The 22,508-nt window shown below is 36.8% G+C and overlaps 1 protein-coding gene across 4 annotated transcripts in view; it reads right to left on the reverse strand.

The window, feature by feature from the left end:
• SPOCK3 (SPARC (osteonectin), cwcv and kazal like domains proteoglycan 3) overlaps positions 1 to 22,508 on the reverse strand; it is a 468,485-nt gene that overhangs the window by 27,428 nt on the left and 418,549 nt on the right. For 3 of the 4 annotated variants that reach the window (XM_063107913.1, XM_063107911.1, XM_063107909.1), the window contains one exon: positions 17,035 to 17,154. The exons of the other annotated variant lie outside the window; for it this stretch is intronic. In XM_063107913.1, coding sequence (XP_062963983.1) covers positions 17,035 to 17,154 — 120 coding nt within the window. The remainder of the gene's footprint in view (positions 1 to 17,034; positions 17,155 to 22,508) is intronic. 4 annotated transcript variants of the gene reach the window in all.

Genomic DNA, 22,508 nt, shown 5'->3' on the forward strand with positions numbered 1-22,508 from the left:
TCTTAATTTTTAGGAGAGACCTAATGAATCGAACCTCAGGGAAATATCAGATAGTATCAAGTAGTTTAACAAATAAGTAATTGAAATCCCAGAAGAAAGAAGAAAGATAATGGTGTAAGAAAAATATTTGAAGAGACAGCAGCAGAAATTTTCCTTAGGTATCTAAACTTACAGATTAAGGATAACACAAAAGTTCCCAAGCAGATTAGCACAAAGAAGGCTACATCAGTCAAACTCCTTTAGGAACTTAAAGATAAAAATCAAACTTAAAGTCAGCAGGAAGAAAATGACACATAACAAATAAACAACAATTCAGTTTAAGTCTGGCATCTCTTCCAAAATTTTGGAGGCCAGAAAGGAAGTGAATAATATCTTCAAGTGGGAAAAGAAAATAAAAACTGAAAACTTTCAACTCCAAAATCTACATTCATAAAAATATTCTTTAGGAAGGAAGGCAAGGACTCCCTGCTTTCACTTAAGATGTAGAGAGTTGAAAAGAATATTGCTCCTAACAGAGCAATAGTAAGAATATGAATAATCAACAAAACCACAACTTTTCTTAAACCCATCAGTGAGCTTGAGTCCCAGGGCAATGCAACAACCCAGAATCAAAAAACAACATGTGCCTCCAAGAAGAAATGGAATGTGAGCACTTAATTACCCGAGACAAACACCAAATACCACATAAGCTAGTAAGAAAAATTCGACTACAACTTTCAGTGAATTGCTAAAGGCTGAGGATGGGCCAGCATGTCAGTAAATAACCTCTGGAAAATACAAAAAGAAGAGGATTCGTACTTACTGACAGACATTAATCCACAGATCTCAAGGAGTGCTCTCAGAGAAGACTTAGGGCAGGATAAGAGACCCAAGGAAGCCACCTAAGAAGCGGAAATTGCTGTGGGAGGTTGTGAAGGCCCACCTACTTATCTTCCTCATATCTCTCATAGAACAAAATCCTTAATTTTTAGGGGAGAGCTAAATAATCTGTAACTCTGTAGATATAGGTGATGATACCTGCACTCAGAGAAAAGGCAAATAATTTAAAAAACAACTATCCCTGGAAAAGGATCAGGAGGATATCTTCAGTACAGACCATTAAAGAACCTTATCGCTAGGGGAGGGAAACGATCTCGAAGAAAGTCCCATCTGCGAGACTCAGGTATTCAGTGCCTACTTAAGGCTAGAGTTTGACAAGAATACAAAGGAATGCGCCAACTACCAGGGTAATAAATGGTACGTACCAAGTACCAATCCTCTACAATGGAGTAGGGGTGAGGTCATGAAAAGGGAGCAAGTGGAGAAAAAGACTGTGGCAAACCACCCTCACCCTAAACGCAAAAGGCAACACCACAGGAACCTGAAGACTGAAATGCATTGAGGGTAATAAGAATAACACAGAAACCAAAACCTAGTTCAAATATATGATTAGGCTGACTCAACCGCCTTACTAAGGGCAAAGAAAAAGAAGAGGCATCTCCATTTCTAGGCACAAATCCTATTTATCTTTTTTCTCTACTGTCCTACAAGATATGTCCAGTCTAACCAAAAAGATAGAGACATGTAGAAAAGGAGAAAAAATTAAAATGAAAACACTGGCAAGAGACAAAGCATTCGATGGAACCAGACTCGGATTTGACAGATGTGGAAAGTGTAACAGCCTCAACAAACGTGGCTCCATTTTGTTAAAACTTTGAATTATAAAAAAGACTTGCTCTCTCCTATAGCACAAACCACACAGCCTACATCTAACTGCCAGCACATAATGACTCTTGGTCTCACATTGCACACAGATAATTAGAGAAAACATTATCAGCCCAGATGGCTGTTCTTTCCTAGCTAACCAGCCTACCCTTACTTGAGAATAAGAGGAACCGAACCCATGGAGAATGCAGGCCGACGCTGGTCAGCTGCCACCAGGGAAGTTCCTTGATGATTATCTGAAACACTCGTGTGTGTCTGCTCGTCCCTGCTTGGTCACCATGAATCAGCTGTCCTCCACAGACCCCTGTAAAACCTGGGAGGGGTGGAGAGGTGACAACAGTCCACCACTTCCCCAGGCTGCCGGCTCCCTGATTAAAGGCTGCCTTTCCTTGCACCAGCTCTCGCCTCTCCGTTATTGGCTATTGAGCAGGAAGCAACCGGGCCTTTGGGGTCTCGGTAACAAAACTATTAGCAAAATAATTTAAAATTAAAATGATTCATAGGTTAAAGGCTGTAGAATAAATGGTGAAAACTATAAAAAGAGAAACAAAATACTAGGAGGAAGAAGGGAAGAAAGAAAAGGGGGAAGAGGAGAAAAACAGAACATCAAAGAGCTGTGGATCATTAGCAAAGGGTCTAACAGAGAAGTAATTAAAATGGCAGAAGAAGAGAGAGAGAGAAAATAGGGTAGAGGTAACATTTCAGGGGTTTGGGAAAATGCTGGTCTTAGCCCTATTCCCCCTCCCCTGCACACCAGAGCTCCCCTGCCCTCCTGGGAAACTACCCCTGGCCAAGGTGGTTACCCAAAGAAAGGCACGTCCCCCCAAGACAAACAAGCCTGGAGGAGGAAGCAGAGCCTCCGTGCACTAGCACCCTGCTGTTGCAGTGCTCTGGCCCCAGGACAGCCGTGACTGGGGTAACTTATCTACTCAGCCAGATCGCCCACCCGCTGTGAGTCATGTGAGCTGGGCGAGGGTCTACACAGAACCACACAAATGGTTTACACCTCTACTTTGATCTCTTCACTGTGTAACTGTATGTACCCCACGGCAGTGTGGATATCCAGCTGGCCGGCCAGAAACTCCCAGAAGTCCGATAAACCCATGTCTCTACCTACTGTAATGCTGGGTGAGTTCTTGGGAACAAGCAAACACTACGTGAGTGCCCTCTCAGATTTGGGACTCCCATGATACAGAGGGTTAATGGAAAATTCTCCAGAATCAATGAAATTCCTCAAACCACAGAGATAAGAATCTTAGAGAAAACCAAACAGGATAAATACCAACCAACCAACCAAACTGACAAATAAACAAAACCTAGACACAACATAGTCAAACTGTTCAAAACTAGTTATAAGGAGAAAAATCTTTAAAGCAGCTAGAGACATGTCCTTATAAAGGAGCAGAGATATGAAAATAGCAGACTTCTCAGCTGAAACCGTACAATGGAGTGACAGGGTTAACTTATTAAAAGAAAAACAAAGCTCTCAACCCACAATTCTTTATACAGTGAAAATATCTTCTAAAAAGAAAGGAGAAATACCTTTTAAGGAGATTAAAATGAGACAGAATTTATTTAAAGTAGATGTGAACCACAAGAAATGTTTAAAAATGAGCTTTCAGATAGAATAAATATACTACTAGGCAGAAACTTTGATCTCTACCAGAGAAAAACAAATACTAAACAGTTCTGAAAATTAAGATATAAATTCATACTTTTATTTCAAATTACTTTAGAAGATAATCAAATGTCTAATATAAAATTATTAGCAATGTATTAATGTATTATTTGCTTATAGCATATGTAAAAGGAAAATGTAAGTCAAAAATAGCAAAAAACATGAGAGAAATTGTGAGTTGTAAGTCTTTATATATGAAATGGCAAAATATTATTTGAAGGTAGATTGTGGCAAATTAAATTTTTATGTCGTAAATCCTAGGGCAATCATTATAAACTTTTAAAAAGTGTTGAAAATAATAAACCAAAATACGGATCAAACTAAATCATAAAAAAATACTATTTGATCCAAAGTTAGCCATTGTAAGATGGAAAAGTGGGCTGAGAAGAGGTGGAAAAAGCAGAAAACAACTAGTAAGAAGGTAGATTGCAATTAAATCATAATTGATTTAATCATATCAGTTAAAACACAAAAAAATCAGGTTGAATAAAAAAGCATGACCCAGCTATATGTAGTTCTCAAGAAAACTATTTTAAATAAAAAAACATTGTAGGTTGAAATTAAAAGGTTGGAACAAGTTTATCATAAAAGCACTAAAATAAAGAAAGCCACACTGACTATATTAATAATAAATTTGACGTTAGAATGAAGAATGTTACCAGGAGTAAAATGCATATCACATAATGACAGAGTTTAATAAGAAGACATAATAACTCTGAATGCATAATATATCTAACATGTATCCTAAAAATTTCTGAGAAAATATATAATAAAACTGAATTGAGGAATAGACAAAACCATAATCGTATCTAGAGAGACTTCACTTTCCTATAAATAATCAATAGAACAAGGAGATAGAAAAACAGCAAGGGTATAGAAGATTTGAACAACATATTCAGCAAATGACAAATTTATATTGATAGGATAGTCCAACAAATATTAGTAGAATGTAAGTTCCTTTCAGGTAGACATGAAACATATTCTGGGCCATAAAACAGAACTTAACAAATTTGAAAGAACTCTAATCATACAAAATATGATACCAGAACATAACAGAATTATAGTAGAAATTAATAACAGAAAGAAATTTGAAAATATTATAGAACTTAAAAAGAAAATCTAGGCATGAGAATAAAGGTGGATTAAATAATTCCAATGATGTTATTTGAGTTCAGTAGAACATAATTTATTGCCAGAATCCTATCTCACATCAATGAAGATTAATAAAGAAAGGATTAAAGATTTAAATGCAAAAATATTGATACTAGAAGAATATACGTCAGTATTTTTGTGAGAAAGATTTTCTTAAGGAACACAAGCTAAGATACTTTAAGTCAAAATAGAAAAAACAGTGAGAAAATATTTACAATCAAATTGTTAAAAGAATAATATAAGGAGATATTATAATAAGCAAGCTGCCACATATTGTGTATAGTATGATCTCGCGTTACAAAAAAAAAAATCTGTTCATGTTAGCATACATGTTTGCATGAAAATGAACTAGGATTAGAAAATCATATATATCAGGCTGCTAACATTTTTTATTTCATGATGGAGGGAATAGACGGAGATGGTGAAAGGATACTAACTCTCTTCATATGTTATTTTAAAAAATAAGCATGTATTACTTGTGTAATTAAAATATAGAATTAAAAAAGTAAAATCGAAAAAGTAAAATTCTTTATATATTCTTTCTTCCTACCTGTGATATATTGAAAATAATTTAAATTCTCATTAATGTCTCAGAGGAATCATAATAAAACAATTGCTTTGTTTATTGGCTAGCATGTGGTTCAGGGACTACTGTGGTATAGTCATTTGTTTCCACATCAAACAACCCCGGACAATTACGATTCTGAGTTACTTTGCTTGTTTCTTATTTATTCCTTTTTTCTGTGGTTTTAATTATCACCTCTTGATGCCTTCAAGACATGTATATGCATGACTCTAAGCATTCAAGGCTCAGAGTGCAATTCAACAGGAATAATGCTTAGGCTGTAACGTACTGAATACATATGAAGTGTACAGTTGTAATGTAAAATTTTGTTTTTGTTTTATTTTTCTGTACAGAGGTCTTTTCTTAACCTCTTAGTGATTGACTTTTTTTGGGGGGGGGGCTGTTTCATTTTCTACTAGGTTCTAATAGTTCAGATTACTGGTTGAAAGTGTTCTGAATACACTACATGGTTACATTTTGAAATTAAGGTATTCATCTTATTAAAAACAGAATGTAATGAATTCAACAATATTTCACTCACTCTGTGAGAAGCAACCTACTTGTTAATAATTCCGAAATTACCAATGCTATTAGTAAAAACCAAAGTTTCATTCCTAGCAGATGCAATTGGGTAGTTTCTCTGGGCACAATAATGTAACAAAATAATTTTATTACAATACATCATTCACTCAGTACCTTTATTATATAATTATACTTTTAGTCTACATAGAATTACATTAGTTTAGCCAAATATAAAATATATAATTTCCAAAAATTATCATATCCAAAAGTTAAGATATTACCTTAGTAATACTAAAGTGTATAATTAAATTTTATTATAGAGTTATATGGTCTACCTAATAAAAGAAGAAAATGCCAGATGTCTCAATAATTAGAACAACCCAAGTAAGCAATGATCTGGATCTTTCATTCTATTACTTGAAAAAACAAAACAAAATTTATCTACCAACTTTACAAATCTTTGTTTTCAAAAGATGCAGTTCCCTGCTATACCTAGATGGCTCCTGATTGCATTAAAATGGGGCATTGTTTTTAAACCATCTGATTCCAATTTCAATCTTCCTCTCAATGTGAAGACAGCATGACATAAAGTGAGCAATATCTTGCTAAGAAATTAGAATGTATTCATTTACCCTGAGGGTTTAAGCAATTCTATCATTTTCTCTGACTGAGGAGATCATTTGGTATGTAGGAGAGCAGAAATTTGACATTATCTTAATCTGAGTCAGACTAATAATCTGCGGATTTTGCACATGAGGCTGATGTCCTGATGCTTTCCAAATTTATAAAAAGAGAATTAATATCATATTACATTCAAAGAAGTATACATTCTCAATTGCAATCATATTTGAAAAATCCAGGGTATAGTATTTCTGTAATTTTTTGGAGGTTTAAATAATAACACAAAATCAAGGTATATAGATTATAATAGACACAACATGTACGTATTGAAAAAAAAAGCCTCAGACAGGTATATTCATGGTAATGGTAATAGAATCAGAGTCTAAATAGCTCCATTTCTTTCAACTTCTTATCGTAAAACACGTCAAGATTTTTATGATCTTGGTTACTTTCCTATGGTCGTTCCTTTGCTTTTCAGTGATAGCTCTTAAATATATCCAAACAAAATATATTCAAGAAGTTTAATTTTTTGTTCATAGAATGTAGACTTAAGTTATTAAAAAATAATGGCAAACTTATCAATTTTCTTAATTTCTTAAAAAAACTATGACATTGTTGACCTTTTCTGTCAACTCAAATCATTTGGCTATGACATCCAAGAATCAAATAAAAATCAGTTGTTCTTGGGTAATAGTTGTACAATTCTTTATGTAAAGGCTGTGATAAAATTTGGTTTATTAAAATCTTAGGTTAATATCATATTGTGTTTGAGAGTTAAGAATAACTGCTAAAACAGCTACTGGGAAAGAAGCCTACTATTTTCACCAAATTTACATTTTTTTTTTTTTTTGGCAGAGTAATAAGATGTTTAAAGTAAAATATATAACAATGATAATTTGATAGCCAGTGTATGAGGCTAGCAAGTTCCTCTTTATAAAATCATATTTCATTTTCAAGGTGCATTTCCTTTTAAAAAGAAGCAAGATTTCTTTCCATTTAAGTTTCTACAAGTCTTGACCCTTCACTCCAATACTGCTACTGTGAAAATCTTGCCTTTCTGGAAACTACACATCATCCAGTAATCCTGAGAAAGCCACTACTGGCTAATTTATCACTCTTTTGAAACTAGGACAATGTCTAAATGACAATGTGTGATTAGATTTATTAATTTACTCATTAAACAAATTGTTACGGAGTCCCTGTTTATGTGCCAAGTTGTCTTCTAGTAGCTGGGAATTCCACTGTGGAAAATTTCTGGCCTCATAGAGCTTACATTTTATTTGAGAGAGACAATGAGCTAGTGAACATTTTTATATCAGGTATTAATATATGATACAATGAAAAGAAAAGCAGCATAAAGAGGAGGCAAATGCTCTGTTGTGGTGTTGCTCCTTCATATGAGGTGGAAGGGACGGTACCTGATAATACATATTTGAGCAACAAGGTAGATGAAGTGAGGAAGGCAGTCATACAGATACCTGGGTGAAGAGTGTCCTAGGACAGGTAAATGGCAAACGTGAAGCAAGTGTCTCTGCTCAGAGGCACTGTATTAATCAAAATGTCCCATTATACCTCCTAGAATGCACAGAGAGGTCAACACGCAATTGTTAGTCTACAAAAATAATTAGTACTAATAGGTTTTTGCAATATGGCTTAGGAATAGGAACAAATGAAGTCAGAGAGCATATTACCCATTCTGCATTCATCTTTAGTATGATTAGGAGATATGTAGTTAATACATTAATACTGAAACCAGTATTACGGTGCTGGTTAATGAGATTAGGATAAAGAAAACCAAAAGATGTTATGGTGTAATTTATATTTTTATATAACACAGCAGAAAAATTAGACAAATTGATAAGATGTTTGTGTTACTCAGGGACAGAAACTGATTTAGACTATTAATGTATCACAGACTAATTTACATTAAAAAATTAATAAATTTTCAAATAACTTGTATTAGGTTCACTCTTAAGTAGCTATTATTCTAGAGTTCCCAAACTGGTAAATTCCTAAGGTTCAACCTAGCATATGCATTCAAGCTCAACATTTGACAAAGCACTGGCCCTTCCTTTGGCCAATATTTACAGCCAGCTTTTCTGGATTGTACCTATGGGCCTTTACTGCTCTGTGGGTTGGGTTGGGAAACATCACGTATGCAAGGCTTTGTTTGACGTGAAACAGAGTGCTGAGTTTTTCAGATTATTTGAGGGTCTAAGGTACTGACAAAGAAGACACGTGCAACGCCCCTTCCCCGCCCTCCTCCTGCAGCCGAATAGCTCAGCATCAGCTCAGGTTCGCCTGTTGAAGTCGTTCACTAACTTTTCACTGTATGTCAGTCTGTAAAGTTAGAACAAACAGGTAGAAGTTTCGAGAATTGTTCTGAAGAAACTACATATTTTAGTCACATATATTCTAATATAATAGAAAACAAGCTCTGTGATATTGCCAGACAGTGAATTGAAAGGGATCATTTTAATAAAAATTACATTAATAATTTAAATGTCATTAAAGGTCCTGATCCATCAAAAGACAAAGATTTATCTCAAAGATAATACTGTACACATTAAACAATAGATACTGGCATTTAAGCATTCTTTGCGCAACCAGAAAAATATGCATCTTGGCTCTCTCGCATATTTGCCCTATCTTCACTATTCTGATACTTGAATACAAACAGGAACAAAATACTTCGTAAGTTATATCTAATAAAAATAGATTGGCATTAGAAGAAACGAATAATTTACTTCGTTTTATTTTAATTGCTATTTTAGAATATAAAGTTCTATTTACTGATGTTCAATAACAAAAATATTTTTTGTAAATTAAAATAAAAAGTGCATTTGCATTTAATAAAAAAAACAGACTTTTTTTCTCTACAGTGTTCACCGGATTGACTATCACTTCTTAATATTAAATTTGAAGGAGGTTGAGTAATCATAGAAAATGTATTCTGACTTTCCAAAAGTCAGCAATCTCCCCTCTCCATGATCAACTTCAATCTATTTTTGCTCTATTTTCAGTCACTGGGTGTTGGAGCCTACCGACAAATGGATACAAATTGGTATAGTGTTTTCACTCCCAACAAGGATAGGGGTATGTGTGTCTGTTTATGTGTGTATGTGTATATGCATGCATTAGATAGGTTATTTTCGTACCTCCAAGTGGTATTACCAAATTAGATTACAAAATCTCTTAAGGAAAGCTCTGTTCTGATGGGCTCAGAGATAAGTAAGTGTTTATATAAATTACATATTTCTAAAATTTCCAGAAATTAAAAAAAAAACTTTCAAAAGCATTCTTATTAAGAATAACAAACGTTTTAAAAATTCAATTCAACAAACTAATTTAATATTGTTTTATTTACTAAAAACAGGCATGGCTTTAGAATTATCAGTATTAAGTATAATATACCATACATTGTTATTCTATTTGGACATGTTTTTCCTGAACTTATATAGGTATACTGATCAAATTAATTAGCATGACATTTACTAGATGTTTAAGATTACAGAAAAGATGAATTTGTTTTTAACCAATTAAATCATTCAGATGACAATCTTTATTTTTAACAGTAACTATGTTTTTATTTATTTATTTATTTTATTGAATCATAATTGATTATACATATTTTGGGGATTTGATGTTGACATATGTTGATCAAATCAATATTGCTAGTATAAATATTGTTACAAATTGTACTTATTCTTTATGCCCCTTGTCCAATCTCTCCCTATACCCCTCTTGCTCCCCCATCCCACCACTGATACCCCTAGATTTCTTTTCTCTCCCTCTGAAACAGTAATGGTTACTCTGTTCATTTGTTGCTTAGATGACCTGTCCAATGCTGAAAGGTACGTTCAGGTCCCCAATATTATCATAGAGCAGATGCTTCTTCTGTCACTCTGGAATGGGCTTTGTGGAGAGAGACATCCTCTTCTTTTCTTTGGTCTCTACTGGTGACTCTTCTGTGTCAATGCACTCCAGTGGCTGGCAGTCCATCTGTGTAGTGGTTGTGACGTCTAGCCACTTTCATGGCAGCCATGGTGATACTGTGGTGGCTGTGGTGGGCCGCCCACATGGAGGTGACGTTTTTGGCATGCTCCTTGGTGCTGGTGATGTGCCTGGTTGTGTGAGGGGGTGTCTGGTCCCCAGCTCCATGTAATTGTGTTTTTTAATAAACCAAGTTAAATAATATTTTCAAGATTTTTTGGATTCTAAGCCTTAGACTTACTACTAGGTTAATACATATTCCTTAACTAATATCAAATCTAATATCTAGGTCATTTCTAAAAAAAAGATAAAACACTAAGGCACACTTTTAAATGTACATACTTTTTTGTCTCTTATTTTCATGTTTTAAAGAAGTTGTATATACTTGAGTCTGTTAATAAACAGTTAATAAACAATAATAAACAGTTTATAAACTTAATAAACAGAAGTTGTATATACTTGGGTCTGTGTACTACATTAAAAAGATATACTATAAAGAAGTATATGGCTATAAAAAGTATAAAATGTATATTCATAAGCTTTCTAATCTACTACAAAATGTTGATATATAACAGTCTACAATTATCCACCCCATAGTTTTCTCTATAAAATAAAAAATCACTGTAATTAAAAATTATATATGTAATATATATGATTTTCTTAGGAAAAATAATGACAGTAGGCAGCTTCACATGAAAGATATGCCAGATAATATTTTGCTGAAACTATAGTTCTGGCTCCTCCCTAGTGCCAGCTCCACCCTGTTCCCAGCAACCCACACTGTACCCCTTCCCCACCACCCACAGAGTCCTGCCCCTGCCTCAGAGGGCAGTGTTCAGGGGAAAGAAAGTCTAGGGGGCAGCCATCCGAAGGTTAGCACTCCTGATCTGGGGGTTGTGGGATTACTCTTTTAATCTTTGTGCTTATTTGTAGTTTTCCCCCACTGTTTTTGAAATTCTTGAGTAATTTTGAATAAAGGGAAAGTAGGAGAAAACGCTAAAAAACAAAAACAAAACAAAACAGAACAAAAAAAAAACTATAGTTTTGTCTTAAAATAAAATGACTAATCATTCCAAAAAATGTCTAAGATGAAATCCAAATAAATACATAAATAAATGAAAGACTGTTGTGGTCAATGCTAAGTAACATTTAAAGGGTTTATTTATAAGATTTTCAAAAAATTAGTATTAAATATGATACCTACACAAAACTAAAACTTGGTTTTTTCTCTCTCTGTTAAAAATGACAAAATTTTCCTGGATTCTTGGTCTACTATTAATAAGATACCATAAAATAAAATTTTCTTTATCTTCTGTGTGATTTGCCTAAAAGGCAAACATTCTGTATCTTATCAGAATATTTTCCTGTGCTTTATGTCAACTTTACCAAACCCTAAATACTAAAAACAGAATAAAGCAAAAAATCTGAAGTCTGCTCATGGTTATATTATAAAATTGAAGCTCAACTATGGATATTTGTGAGAAAGACACGAGTCTAAGTAATAAAGAAAAATTGACAATAAATATTAGCAAGGATATCAGGCAAATGTGATGAAATGTAAGAGTGGTAATATTGCTTTCAGATTCTGTAAAATGTGTGCTAAAAAAAGTGGTAAGTAGGGTACAGTATTAGAAAATAAAGAGATATAAAACATAATTTATTAATATGTAGAGCAAAAATAAATACATATGTTCTAAAATTCAGAGCAGTGAACATACAAAACAAAAACTACAAAAAGTGCTAGAAGGACTTTATTAAATGCAATTATAATTGGAGCAGTCATTATAACTTTCTCAGGATTAAACAAATAAGTAGTCATAACTTACAAGTTTTATTTTGTTTGCTGTATAAAAGACACCCCCACCATATTTTATGTTCAAATTAACTATGAATAAAGGAAATACAAATTAAATTAACAATGAAATATTATAGCATAATCACAAGAATGGAAAAATTAAAAAGAATGGTAATTTTTTTTGCTAGTAAGGATGCAGGCAAAAGTTCTCTCTCATACCTTGCTGTTAGAAATTTGAAATGCCCTAGCTTTCCTTTTTTTTTTTCAAAGTGAAATTGCTTTTTTGTTTTGTTTTATTCTCTAGTTTTAAAAAATGAAACAGTCTGGTAGTCATAATTTTTTTTTGTCTCTCCTCCTGTCCATGATGTGGGGGCAAGATTCATACTGGGGGCATATCCATTACCAGAAATTACTTTTGTACCCTCTGTACCCTCCCAATTATCCCCCAACCTGCCGCCCCTTCCCCCCTCCCCTCAACTCCAATTTGTAGTCCCAGGAATGTTTCCTCCCTCTGTTGGATCAGGGCACTGATGTGGTCTTTCTTTCCTGCCTTCCTTTGAGATGCCCTAGCTTTCTACAAAGCAGTCTGGCAACATCTCTTCCCTTCTGTAATTTTAAATGCATGCACATTTTGACCCGTTAAGTCTGTTGCTTGGGATCTTTCTCATGGAAATGAAAGCATACAAATTGTAGCATTAATTGTTATGAAGATGCTAATGGTACAGTAAATAATCATTCACAGGGTACTAATTGATTGATGAAGATATAGTATAACCTCACAATGTTTCATATTGACTGCTTCTTTGCTTCATTCACTCATTAATTCCATTTGCTTTTATTTAGTGAATGCTATGTGTCAAACTCTATTCTAGGCTCTGGCAATGCAGTGGTGGATAAAGACCTGTGACTTCATTGACTTTACAGTAGTCTAGTAAGGAGAGAGACAATAAAATAAGCAAGTAGATTGTTATTGTGTTAGATAGTGATAAATGCTATGAAGGAAAAATAAAAATAGTAAGAAGATGGGAAGTACAATCTTGGAGGGTGGTGCACAAATTAAATGTGATAGTGTCAGGGAGGGACTCACCCAGAGGGTGTCCAGATCTGTGGAGGTGAGGAATCAGCAATTACTTGCCTGTGAATTTCTCATATCTATTCTAACGGATAACTTTCTTTTGGAAATCTACTCCTGATTGGCCTCTGATTTGTCGAGCCTTAAAAACTAACGCCACCTTAAGTGACATTACAAGTGGCGCCATTATGGGCCCACAAGGGCATATTAATGTGGCAGCCTAAGACGGCGCCGGGAGGAAGTAGGGTGGGGGTGTCTGCAGGAACCTTGCCTTAGCCCTTATTGGCCAAATACGTGCTTCTGCGCTCGTGAACACTGCGTGGCTGCAACAGCTAGGCATTGAGACGGGATGCATGCTCTCATAACCTTTAAGCTGATTGGATGATGTAAAAACCTGCCTTCCCCATCTGCCTATAAAAGCAAGTGCTTGTGTGATAATAAACAGAACTGCTCAACAGAACCCCCGCACATCTGAGTGTCCTTTAAACTGGGCTGGTTGGGGCCGGCAGCTGTGCTCACCTCTCTTCATGGCTCTCTTCCCCCATCTCCTTCCAAAGGGGACAGGAGGGAAAGAGCAATCTGGGCCATTCGTTCACCTACCAAAAGGAATGAGGCTAGGGCTGTTCGGGTCGGCCGGCCGCGGACCCGACAGAGTGGTGCCCCGTGTGAGGCGTTTTTAAAACTCGTGGGTGAAAGGCGAGCGAGTGAGGCCCCCCGGCTGCTCGGTCCTGAAAGAATGTCAATGAAGGGTGATCAACCAGTGGAGTGGCCCCTACAACCGCGGTAGTCACTGTGAAGTAACCTGCCTGCATGTCAGGGTGAGTACCATAACAGGGGGAAGTCCCTGCACTTCTCTGCCCTGTTGCTCCCTTTGTCCCTTCCTCATGGGGCAACATGGGAGGCGTGTGTGGAAAGAGTGACGAGACAGCCTGCAAGGCTCTAAAGTACATGTTAAAAAGCAGAGGCCTAGAAATATCTGACTCCACGGCCACCAATGCCTGGTGTCATGTGGTGCAGGTAGCCCCTTGGGCACCTTTGTCCGACTTGTTCTCGTATGAGACTTGGGACCGGGTTCAGACCCTGGCCAGAAAGAATGAGATTAGTCACAGGCTAGACCCCCCCTTAGGGTTCTACCCAACCATCTCTGCCCTAAAGCTTTGCTTCCGTCCCGAGCATCAGGAAGGGGCAGAAAGGGATTGGGCGCAGTTCGATGAGGAGAGGAAAAAAAGGAAACAAAGCTGCCAATGCAAGGCCCTGAGCCACTGAGTGATACCTATGCCCCTACCCTGTCACGCTGCCAAAGTTTAGCCGAAGGAGAGAAAGCGGCACCTGAAGAAGTGGAGGAGGCTAGCCCAGCTTTAAAAACACCCCCGGCAGAGCCGCAGGTTTTCCCTGTCATGGCTCGCTGGGAACCCCCAGCCGTCTGCAGCCGTGGGGGGAAGCGGCCCCTCAGGCCTATCTGGTCAACGTTGTAAAAGAGCTAAAAAAGGCTGTTGCCGAGGCCAGGACTTTATCCTCAGCCTTGCAGGCTCAGACACAAAACTTAACCGAAGCCTTCAAGGCGTTTACTGCCCTGATCCCCTCAGGAAACAATACTTCCCCACCCTTCAAGGGACAATGTTTTGGTTGCAGAAGACAAGGTCATTTTAAAAGCCAATATCCCAAGGCTAAAGGCAAAAAACCACCTAACACACCTTGCCCCCAATATAAAAAAGGATTACTTTGGAAAAAGGACCGTAGGTCCAAATTTGATAAAGTCCCCAGTGGAAATAGGCCGGCCACTTGGTACCATTGGGAAGCTCATGACCTTAAAGAGCTGAAAAAGGCTGTCACAGAGGATGGGCCCAATTCCCCATGGGCAGAAACCATCCTCCAGGGCTTAGTGCACCAACCCTGCATGACCCAAGAATGGAAAATGCTCTGTAAGGCTGTCCTCCCCCCAAACTTGTTTATCAAGTTCTGCGCCTTCTTTGAAGAAGAGTGCCATGTGCAGGCAGAGATAAATCAAGCAGTAGCGTTGCCCAATGCCACCAACTCTGGACTCAACTTCCCGTGGGTCCTTGGCAAAGGTTCCTGCGTAGGTGGCAACAAACTCTTTTGCAGCACTGTGGCAAATCTCACCACCCCAAAACCCGAAATAAGTGGACCTGAAGCAAGCGAGATGCAGGGGCAGCTGCGGTGGCCATCGGCTCCCTCTTGGGAGTTAGTGGAGCGGGTACCGGGACCACCAGAATAGCCTTGGCACATCAACAGGTAGCTTCCCTTAGGGAGGCAGTGGACATAGATCTTGGCCGCTTGGAGGTGTCTGTATCACATTTAAAAAAATCACTAACATCACTTTTTGAAGTTGTTTTACAGAATCGACATGGACTAGACCTGTTGTTCTTACAGCAAGGAGGATTATGCGCTGCCCTCAAAGAAGAGTGCTGCTTCTATGCCGACCACTCTGGAGTGGTCAAAGATTCCCTAGCTAAGCTTAGAGAAGGGCTAGAAAAGCGCAAAAAAAAAGAGCGACAAGCCAATGGTAATTGGTTCCAAGGCTGGCTTTCAAGTTCCCGTGGCTCACCACCCTGCTGTCCTCCCTGGCAGGCCCCCTAGCCATTTTCCTTGTCTTAATCATCTTGGGGCCTTATGCCATTTGCCAGGTTGTGTCCCTTATAAGGAGCAGCACCATTTCTCTCGTAATGCTCACCCAGGTGACAGAGGAGGTGGCCCATAATGAAAGCCCTGACAGCCCTTGGGTCAATATGGCCCTTCAAGAAATCAACGCCAATCTCTAAGGCTCCGCCCTGCCCCCGCTTGGCTGGATAGTCAATGACGGGTAAGATTTCCAGAGGGAAACAACTTAAGACAGGCGCAGCCACCAGAGGGAATGGAGGCGAGGCTGGGAAGGTTAGCCGCCTCCAGCTGCCTTATTAAAACAGAAAGGGGGAGATGTCGGGCCTTAAAAACTAACACCATCTTAAGTGACATTACAAGCGGCGCCATTATGGGCCCACAAGGGTGTATTAACGTGGCAGCCTAAGACGGCGCTGGGAGGAAGTCGGGTGGGGGTGTCTGCAGGAACCTTGCCTTAGCCCTTATTGGCCAAATATGCGCTTCCGTGCTCGTGAACACTGCATGGTTGCAATAGCTAGGCACTGAGACGGGATGCATGCCCTTGACCTTTAAGCTGATAGGATTATGTTAAAACCTCCCTTCCCCATCTGCCTATAAAAGCAAGTGCTTGTGTGATAATAAACGGAATTGCTCGACAGAACCCCCGCCGCGTCTGAGTGTCCTTTAAACCGGGCTGCTTGGGGCTGGAGGCTGTGCTCACCTCTTCACGGCTCTCTTCCCCCGTCTCCTTCCAAAAGGGACAGGAAGGAAAGAGGAATCTGGGCCATTTGCTCACCCACCAAAAGGAACGAGGCTAGGGCTGTTTGGGTCGGCCGGTGGCAGACCCGACACTGATTCTTTCAAGCACTATAAATAATCCTGTGTTTAACTTATTTGATCTGTAGGCATCCTTTCTTGTCTACTGATCCATTTCACACAGGGTCAAATTAGAGACATCAGCAAAGCAATCTTAAAACAGCTAAAATTTGAGGAAGTCTAAAAATCAAGGTACTCCAAAATTCTTACCTTTATTTCCTGTGTTGTCCTACTCTTTGCCACTTCTATAAAACCCTGAAATATATTCCTATTCTTTCCATTGAACTGCAAGTTAAATGCTCTCCAGACCTTCCCTTTTCACCAATCAGAGTTGTCCAAATGTTATATTTACTTGCAAAATATTATGGGCATGCTTGGAAGTAATAGCAATGTTCTGATTTTTGCTCAGCAACTAAATAAAACATAAACATTAAAATATGTATTTTGTTCTAAGTGATTCATTGGAAATAAAATCTTATATCGAAGACTATAGCAGTTATCAAATTTAGAGATCTTACTGCTTCTCTCAGGCCTCAGTAATGTTTTTGTTTTCTTGTTTTGGCTTCCACTTTCATGAAGAGCCTTGAACCAGTCTCGTAGTCTGTTCGCCACTTCCCTGAACTCCAGGTCACTGCATGCTAAAAACAAAGAGAAAGAACATGAATCTTGAACAATAACTTAGCATAATGTCAATGCTATTTCTCAAATGATTTCAATAAACCAAAAGGAACAAAACTAAATGAGGAAAATGTAATAAATGAGTGATTGTGCATCAGCTTTTTCAAAGCTAAAAATAAATACGTACTTCAAACATAACACGATGTAATATAACAATAACATTTTATTTAATAAAGGAATATATTTAGTAGAATTCAACTTCCACTCTTCACTAGAATATAACACTTGGTTGAAGATTCTTATTGTTAACATCACACAACTTTAGTCATAGTATTTATGTGGTGACTACTTTTGATATCCTGATGTGGTGAGACATCTGAGAAAACAGAGTTGAAAATTCAGAATGACTATATACATTTATTATTGGCCATACCTATTATAATAAGTTATGATCTAGAATTCTTCATTACTATGCTCAATATATGTAGGAATGTAAAATTATACATATACACTGTTACTGTTGAGTTTACTCCACATATATACTGTTACTGTTGAGTTTTCTGTGTTTGCTAAGCACAGAAAAAGAAAAGGTATATTATTTGACATTAGTAAAAACTACAAAACATTTAAGAAGATGATATCATGTTTCCCTCGTAAAAAATAAAGTATTAACAAACTTTGACATTTGGAACTAAAATGTTTTTTCTTTGTTTTTTTCTAAATGTTACTATTTACCAATAATTACATTGTTTAAAATGGTCCATACAATAAGCAGCATTAGAATATATTATGTGTATGGCTAATGGTAAAGTAATTTGCTGCCAAAATATTTTGAAAATATTTTTTAAAAATCACTTATTTACTTTGTTTATAGGGCATTAGTACTGCAAACCTATCTCCTGTGCATGTTGCAAATGCGCAATTTCTTCAAGTATTCCATACTAATACTCTTCTTGCTCATTTTGTTAAAAATAATAAAATTTATTATTTTATTTAATATAGACCATATGCATTACATTATAATACCTATCATATAACATAACATGATATAATGTAATGTAATACAATTCAAGACAATTTCATACACTAAAGGAAATAAGATCCTAGATTAAAAGAACCCTGGAGTACCCAGTATAGTGTATGACCCAGATTAGCAAATCACTGTGACATTTCAGAAAACTGGAGACAAAAAAAAAAGGAAAAAAAAAATCCTACCTTTCTAAATAGTTTGCATATATTTACACATTTAATTCTTATAAATACTCTATGAGATATACACTACTATTGCTCCCACTTAAAAATATTAGAAAACTGAGGCATAGATAACTGAAGAACTTGCCTGAGATCAGACAATTAAGTGGCAGAGACAAGTTTTAAATCCAGGAAGTTAGGCCTCAGAATCCAATTTATTGATCACTACAGAAAACCACCTCAGTAGTCTCAAAGGAAATTAACAAAGTAGCAAACACCAATTTAGAACCAAGAAGTCAAGCATTTCTTCACGCAAAGCTCATAAACTTCCATTTCATTAAGTCATGGCTGTAGTGATGTGAGATGACCATCATCACAGAGGTCTTTGATGTTTGCAAAACACACTACATAAACATATCTCCTTGACATGCTTGATGCCAATTTAAAACAGATCACAGAGATGTTAATGAGCAATAGGCCACAGTACATGCACACATCCTACAGCAGCTGACAAGGGCCCACGATAGAAGTTACTCAATAAGACAGGTTTTACTTCCCTTATTATTTTTTAGAAAAGTCATTATGATGCCATTATTTTTTGTAAATCGTGAATCAATCTGTCCTTGTCACACACAGAAAAGGAAATGCCTAGTTTATACAACATTGAAGTACTGTATAATATTATTTATAGAATGACATTCCTGCTTCACTGGCTACAAAACCCTTTGTTACAGAAAAACTAGTACAGAGCTGATCAGAATATAACCAGTCAGATCTCCCCCTACAGGTGTTTGACGGCTATCAGTGATTTATTACAGGTTTTTTCCCAGAAGTCAATTAATATCCTTTTTTTCCCTACTTTTCAACTGTTTGATTACATAAATTTTTTTCTAGAAAATATCTTACATATACACAGTATGAAATGCATATAATGAAGTTTTACATTTGATTTTAATAACAAGCCCGGAAGGTTAGAGAAAGTATTATTATCTTTATTTTTTATAGACATGGAAGCTGGACACAGAAGTTAAATGACTGCTCTAAATTTTATAGCCAATAGTGAATGAAAACAGTACCTGATACTCATTGATCTAATTTTATTTGCAGTCAGAAATGAATAACAGTATAATAAATTATAATATATATATTATTTTTAATTAAGCTTTAATAAATAAAAAGGTAGATTTCAACCCAAGGTTCTTCAGTGGTGTAAAATTATTAAGTAGAGGCCGAGCCCGTGGCGCACTCGGGAGAGTGCGGCGCTGGGAGCGCGGCGACCCTCCCGCCGCGGGTTTGGATCCTATATAGGAATGGCCGGTGCACTCACTGGCTGGGTGCCGGTCACGAAAAAGACAAAAAAAAAAAAAAAAAATTATTAATTATAGAAAGCGAACTAGTGAAAAAGGAAGATACCTTGGAAATTTTAAAAGTAATATATATGTTTATTTTTATGTCTACACGCACATATGTATTTGACAAGACAAAATATGTAAAAGATAAAGCCAAAAAAATTCTAAAATATAAAGTAAGCACAAGAGAGGGAGATTAGACAGGAAGAACATAAAAAAAGGATCAGAATCATGGAGGATCAGCCTAAGCACAATATCTGACTTAAGTTATTAAGAGAGATAACGCACACGCGCACACACGCACACATACACACACACACACAGATCGTTTAAAATTTAGAATATGAAATATAAAAAGATCATAAGAGTTTTCAAGAAGAAAACAAAAATAAACAAACAAGCACTAACAAACAAAAGATTACTTACAAAAGCAATCAGCTTGGTAGCCCCATAATCATTAGCTAAGATGGATTAAAGAAACTAATGAATCAAGACTTCAAAGCCCTAAGAGAAGAAAATTTTAATCTAGCATTTCATATCTGTTCAATTATTAACTAAACAGGGCAGAATAAAGGCATTTTTAGATGTGCAAAAACTCAGAGAGTTTGCATTTCATGCCACCATAAAAATAGGCCACAGTGAAATGAGAGGAAATTAAGAAAAACAAAGGCATAAAATTCATGAAAGTAGGACCTGCTCAAGGAAAGCTGTGAAGTGACAAACTCAAACTAGCTGGGTAGTACATATCAAAATGGAGCAAGCTCATGGGCAGCTCAGGGAGGGCATTTGGAGGGTGGTGGGAGGCTGATTTGGCAGCTTGGTGTCTGATCGACAGCTTGTAAAAACTTGCATTCATCATAAAGGCAGTTGGGATGTGAAACGGTAGAAAGCATTTAACGTTGTAGTGAGTAATACTCTATTAAATGAGACAGAAAAAGTGCATTTACACAGATATAATTTTAGCATTAATTCTCACTCTTCAGTGAACAGTATTTATATCGTCATGAAATGGTAAAAGGTCTTGATAGACAACTTAATAAAAGACCTAATAAAAAATTCACAGAAGACTTAGCAATGGCTATAGAATATAATGTAAATGTTATCAATTTTGGCAATGAATGGCCCAATTATAACCGCTAGAGGTAGGGAAATGAAAGTGAAGGCATGAAGAGCGAAAACTGGCAATTCTCATGTCTTCATTTTACAAAATGAGGAGGCAAGATATACTATATATGTAAGTAGAAACATGTAGTTAAGTGGTTTTGTATGTGTGTGTGTGTTGCAACAAGTTTTTGCTTTTTAAATGGATTAAAGACTTACGTATAAGACCCGAAACTGCAACATTACTAAGAGAAAATATAGGTGAAACACTTCACCAACTAGGTCTGGGCACAGACTTTATGAACATGAGCCCAAAAGCACAAGCAGTAAAAGAAAACATAAACAAATGGGACTATATCAAACTAAAAAGCTTCTGCATAGCAAAGGACACAATCAACAGAGTGAAATGACAACCTACAGAGTGGGAGAAAATTTTTGCTAACTATGCATCTGACAAAGGATTAATATCCATAATATACAAGGAACTCAAGCAATCATACAGTAAAAAAAAAAAAACCAATTAAAAAATGGGCAAAGGAGATGAATAGAAAATTTTCAAAGGAAGACATACAAATGGCCAACAGGTACATGAAAAAATGCTCAACATCACTAGTCATCAGGGAAATGCAAATTACAACAGCATTAAGATATCACCTCACCCCAGTTAGACTGGCTATAATCAAAAAGACAATGAATAACAAATGCTGGAGAGTGTGTGGCGAGAAGGGAACACTACTGCACTGTTGGTGGGACTGTAAATTAGTACAACCACTATGGAAAACAGTATGGACGTTTCTCAAACTACAGATAGATCTTCCATACGATCCAGCAATCCCACTTCTGGGTACATACCCAGAGGAATGGAAATCATCATGTCGAAGGGATACCTGCACTCCCATGTTCATTGCAGCTCTGTTTACAGTAGCCAAGACATGGAACCAACCTAAATGTCCATCAATGGATGATTGGATAAGGAAGATGTGACATATATACACCATGGAATACTACTCTGCCATAAAAAGGAATGAAATACTCCCATTTACAAAACAAGGATGAGCCTGGAGAAACTTATGTTAAGTGAAACAAGCAAAGCACAGAGGGATAAATACCGCATGTGCTCACTCATAAGTGGGAGCTAAGAGAGAAAGGAAGGCAGGAAAGAAAGACCACAGTGGTGCGTTGGACTTGCAGAGGGAGAGAGCACACCTTGGGATACAAAGTGGAGTGGGGGAAGGGGCAGGGGGAGGGAGGTTGGAGCTAATTGGGTGGGGGACACAGGGTACAAATGCAATTTGTGGTAATGGGTATGCTGCCTGTATGAATCTGGCCCTCACGTCATAGGCATGAAGGATAACAATCAGCTTTGTATCTCATGAATATCCATAACCAAAAAAAAAAAAAAATTTACAGATGCAACCAATGGAAAACCAAATAGCTATGTAATCATGCATGTTTTGGAAAGTGTTAGGGAGATAAAATATATTCCCACTTATCAAAGCAAAAAATCTAAAGGTAATGTTTGAAGTGGATAGCCATTGCACAAAAGATCTAATTACCAGGTTGGGGAAACATGCAACACTTGAAAATGATTAGCACTGTGACCCACAGACACAGGAGTGGGGATAAGGAGAGGTGGGGTAAAGGGTTGATTGTTGATTTGCATTATAATCCCTTCTATTCCATTTGAATGGAATAGAACAGCACACTTGAAATTCAGTGATAGAGTATCACTT

Source organism: Cynocephalus volans, chromosome 9 (genome assembly GCF_027409185.1).
Source record: "Cynocephalus volans isolate mCynVol1 chromosome 9, mCynVol1.pri, whole genome shotgun sequence".
NCBI classification, from domain to species: Eukaryota; Metazoa; Chordata; class Mammalia; order Dermoptera; family Cynocephalidae; genus Cynocephalus; species Cynocephalus volans.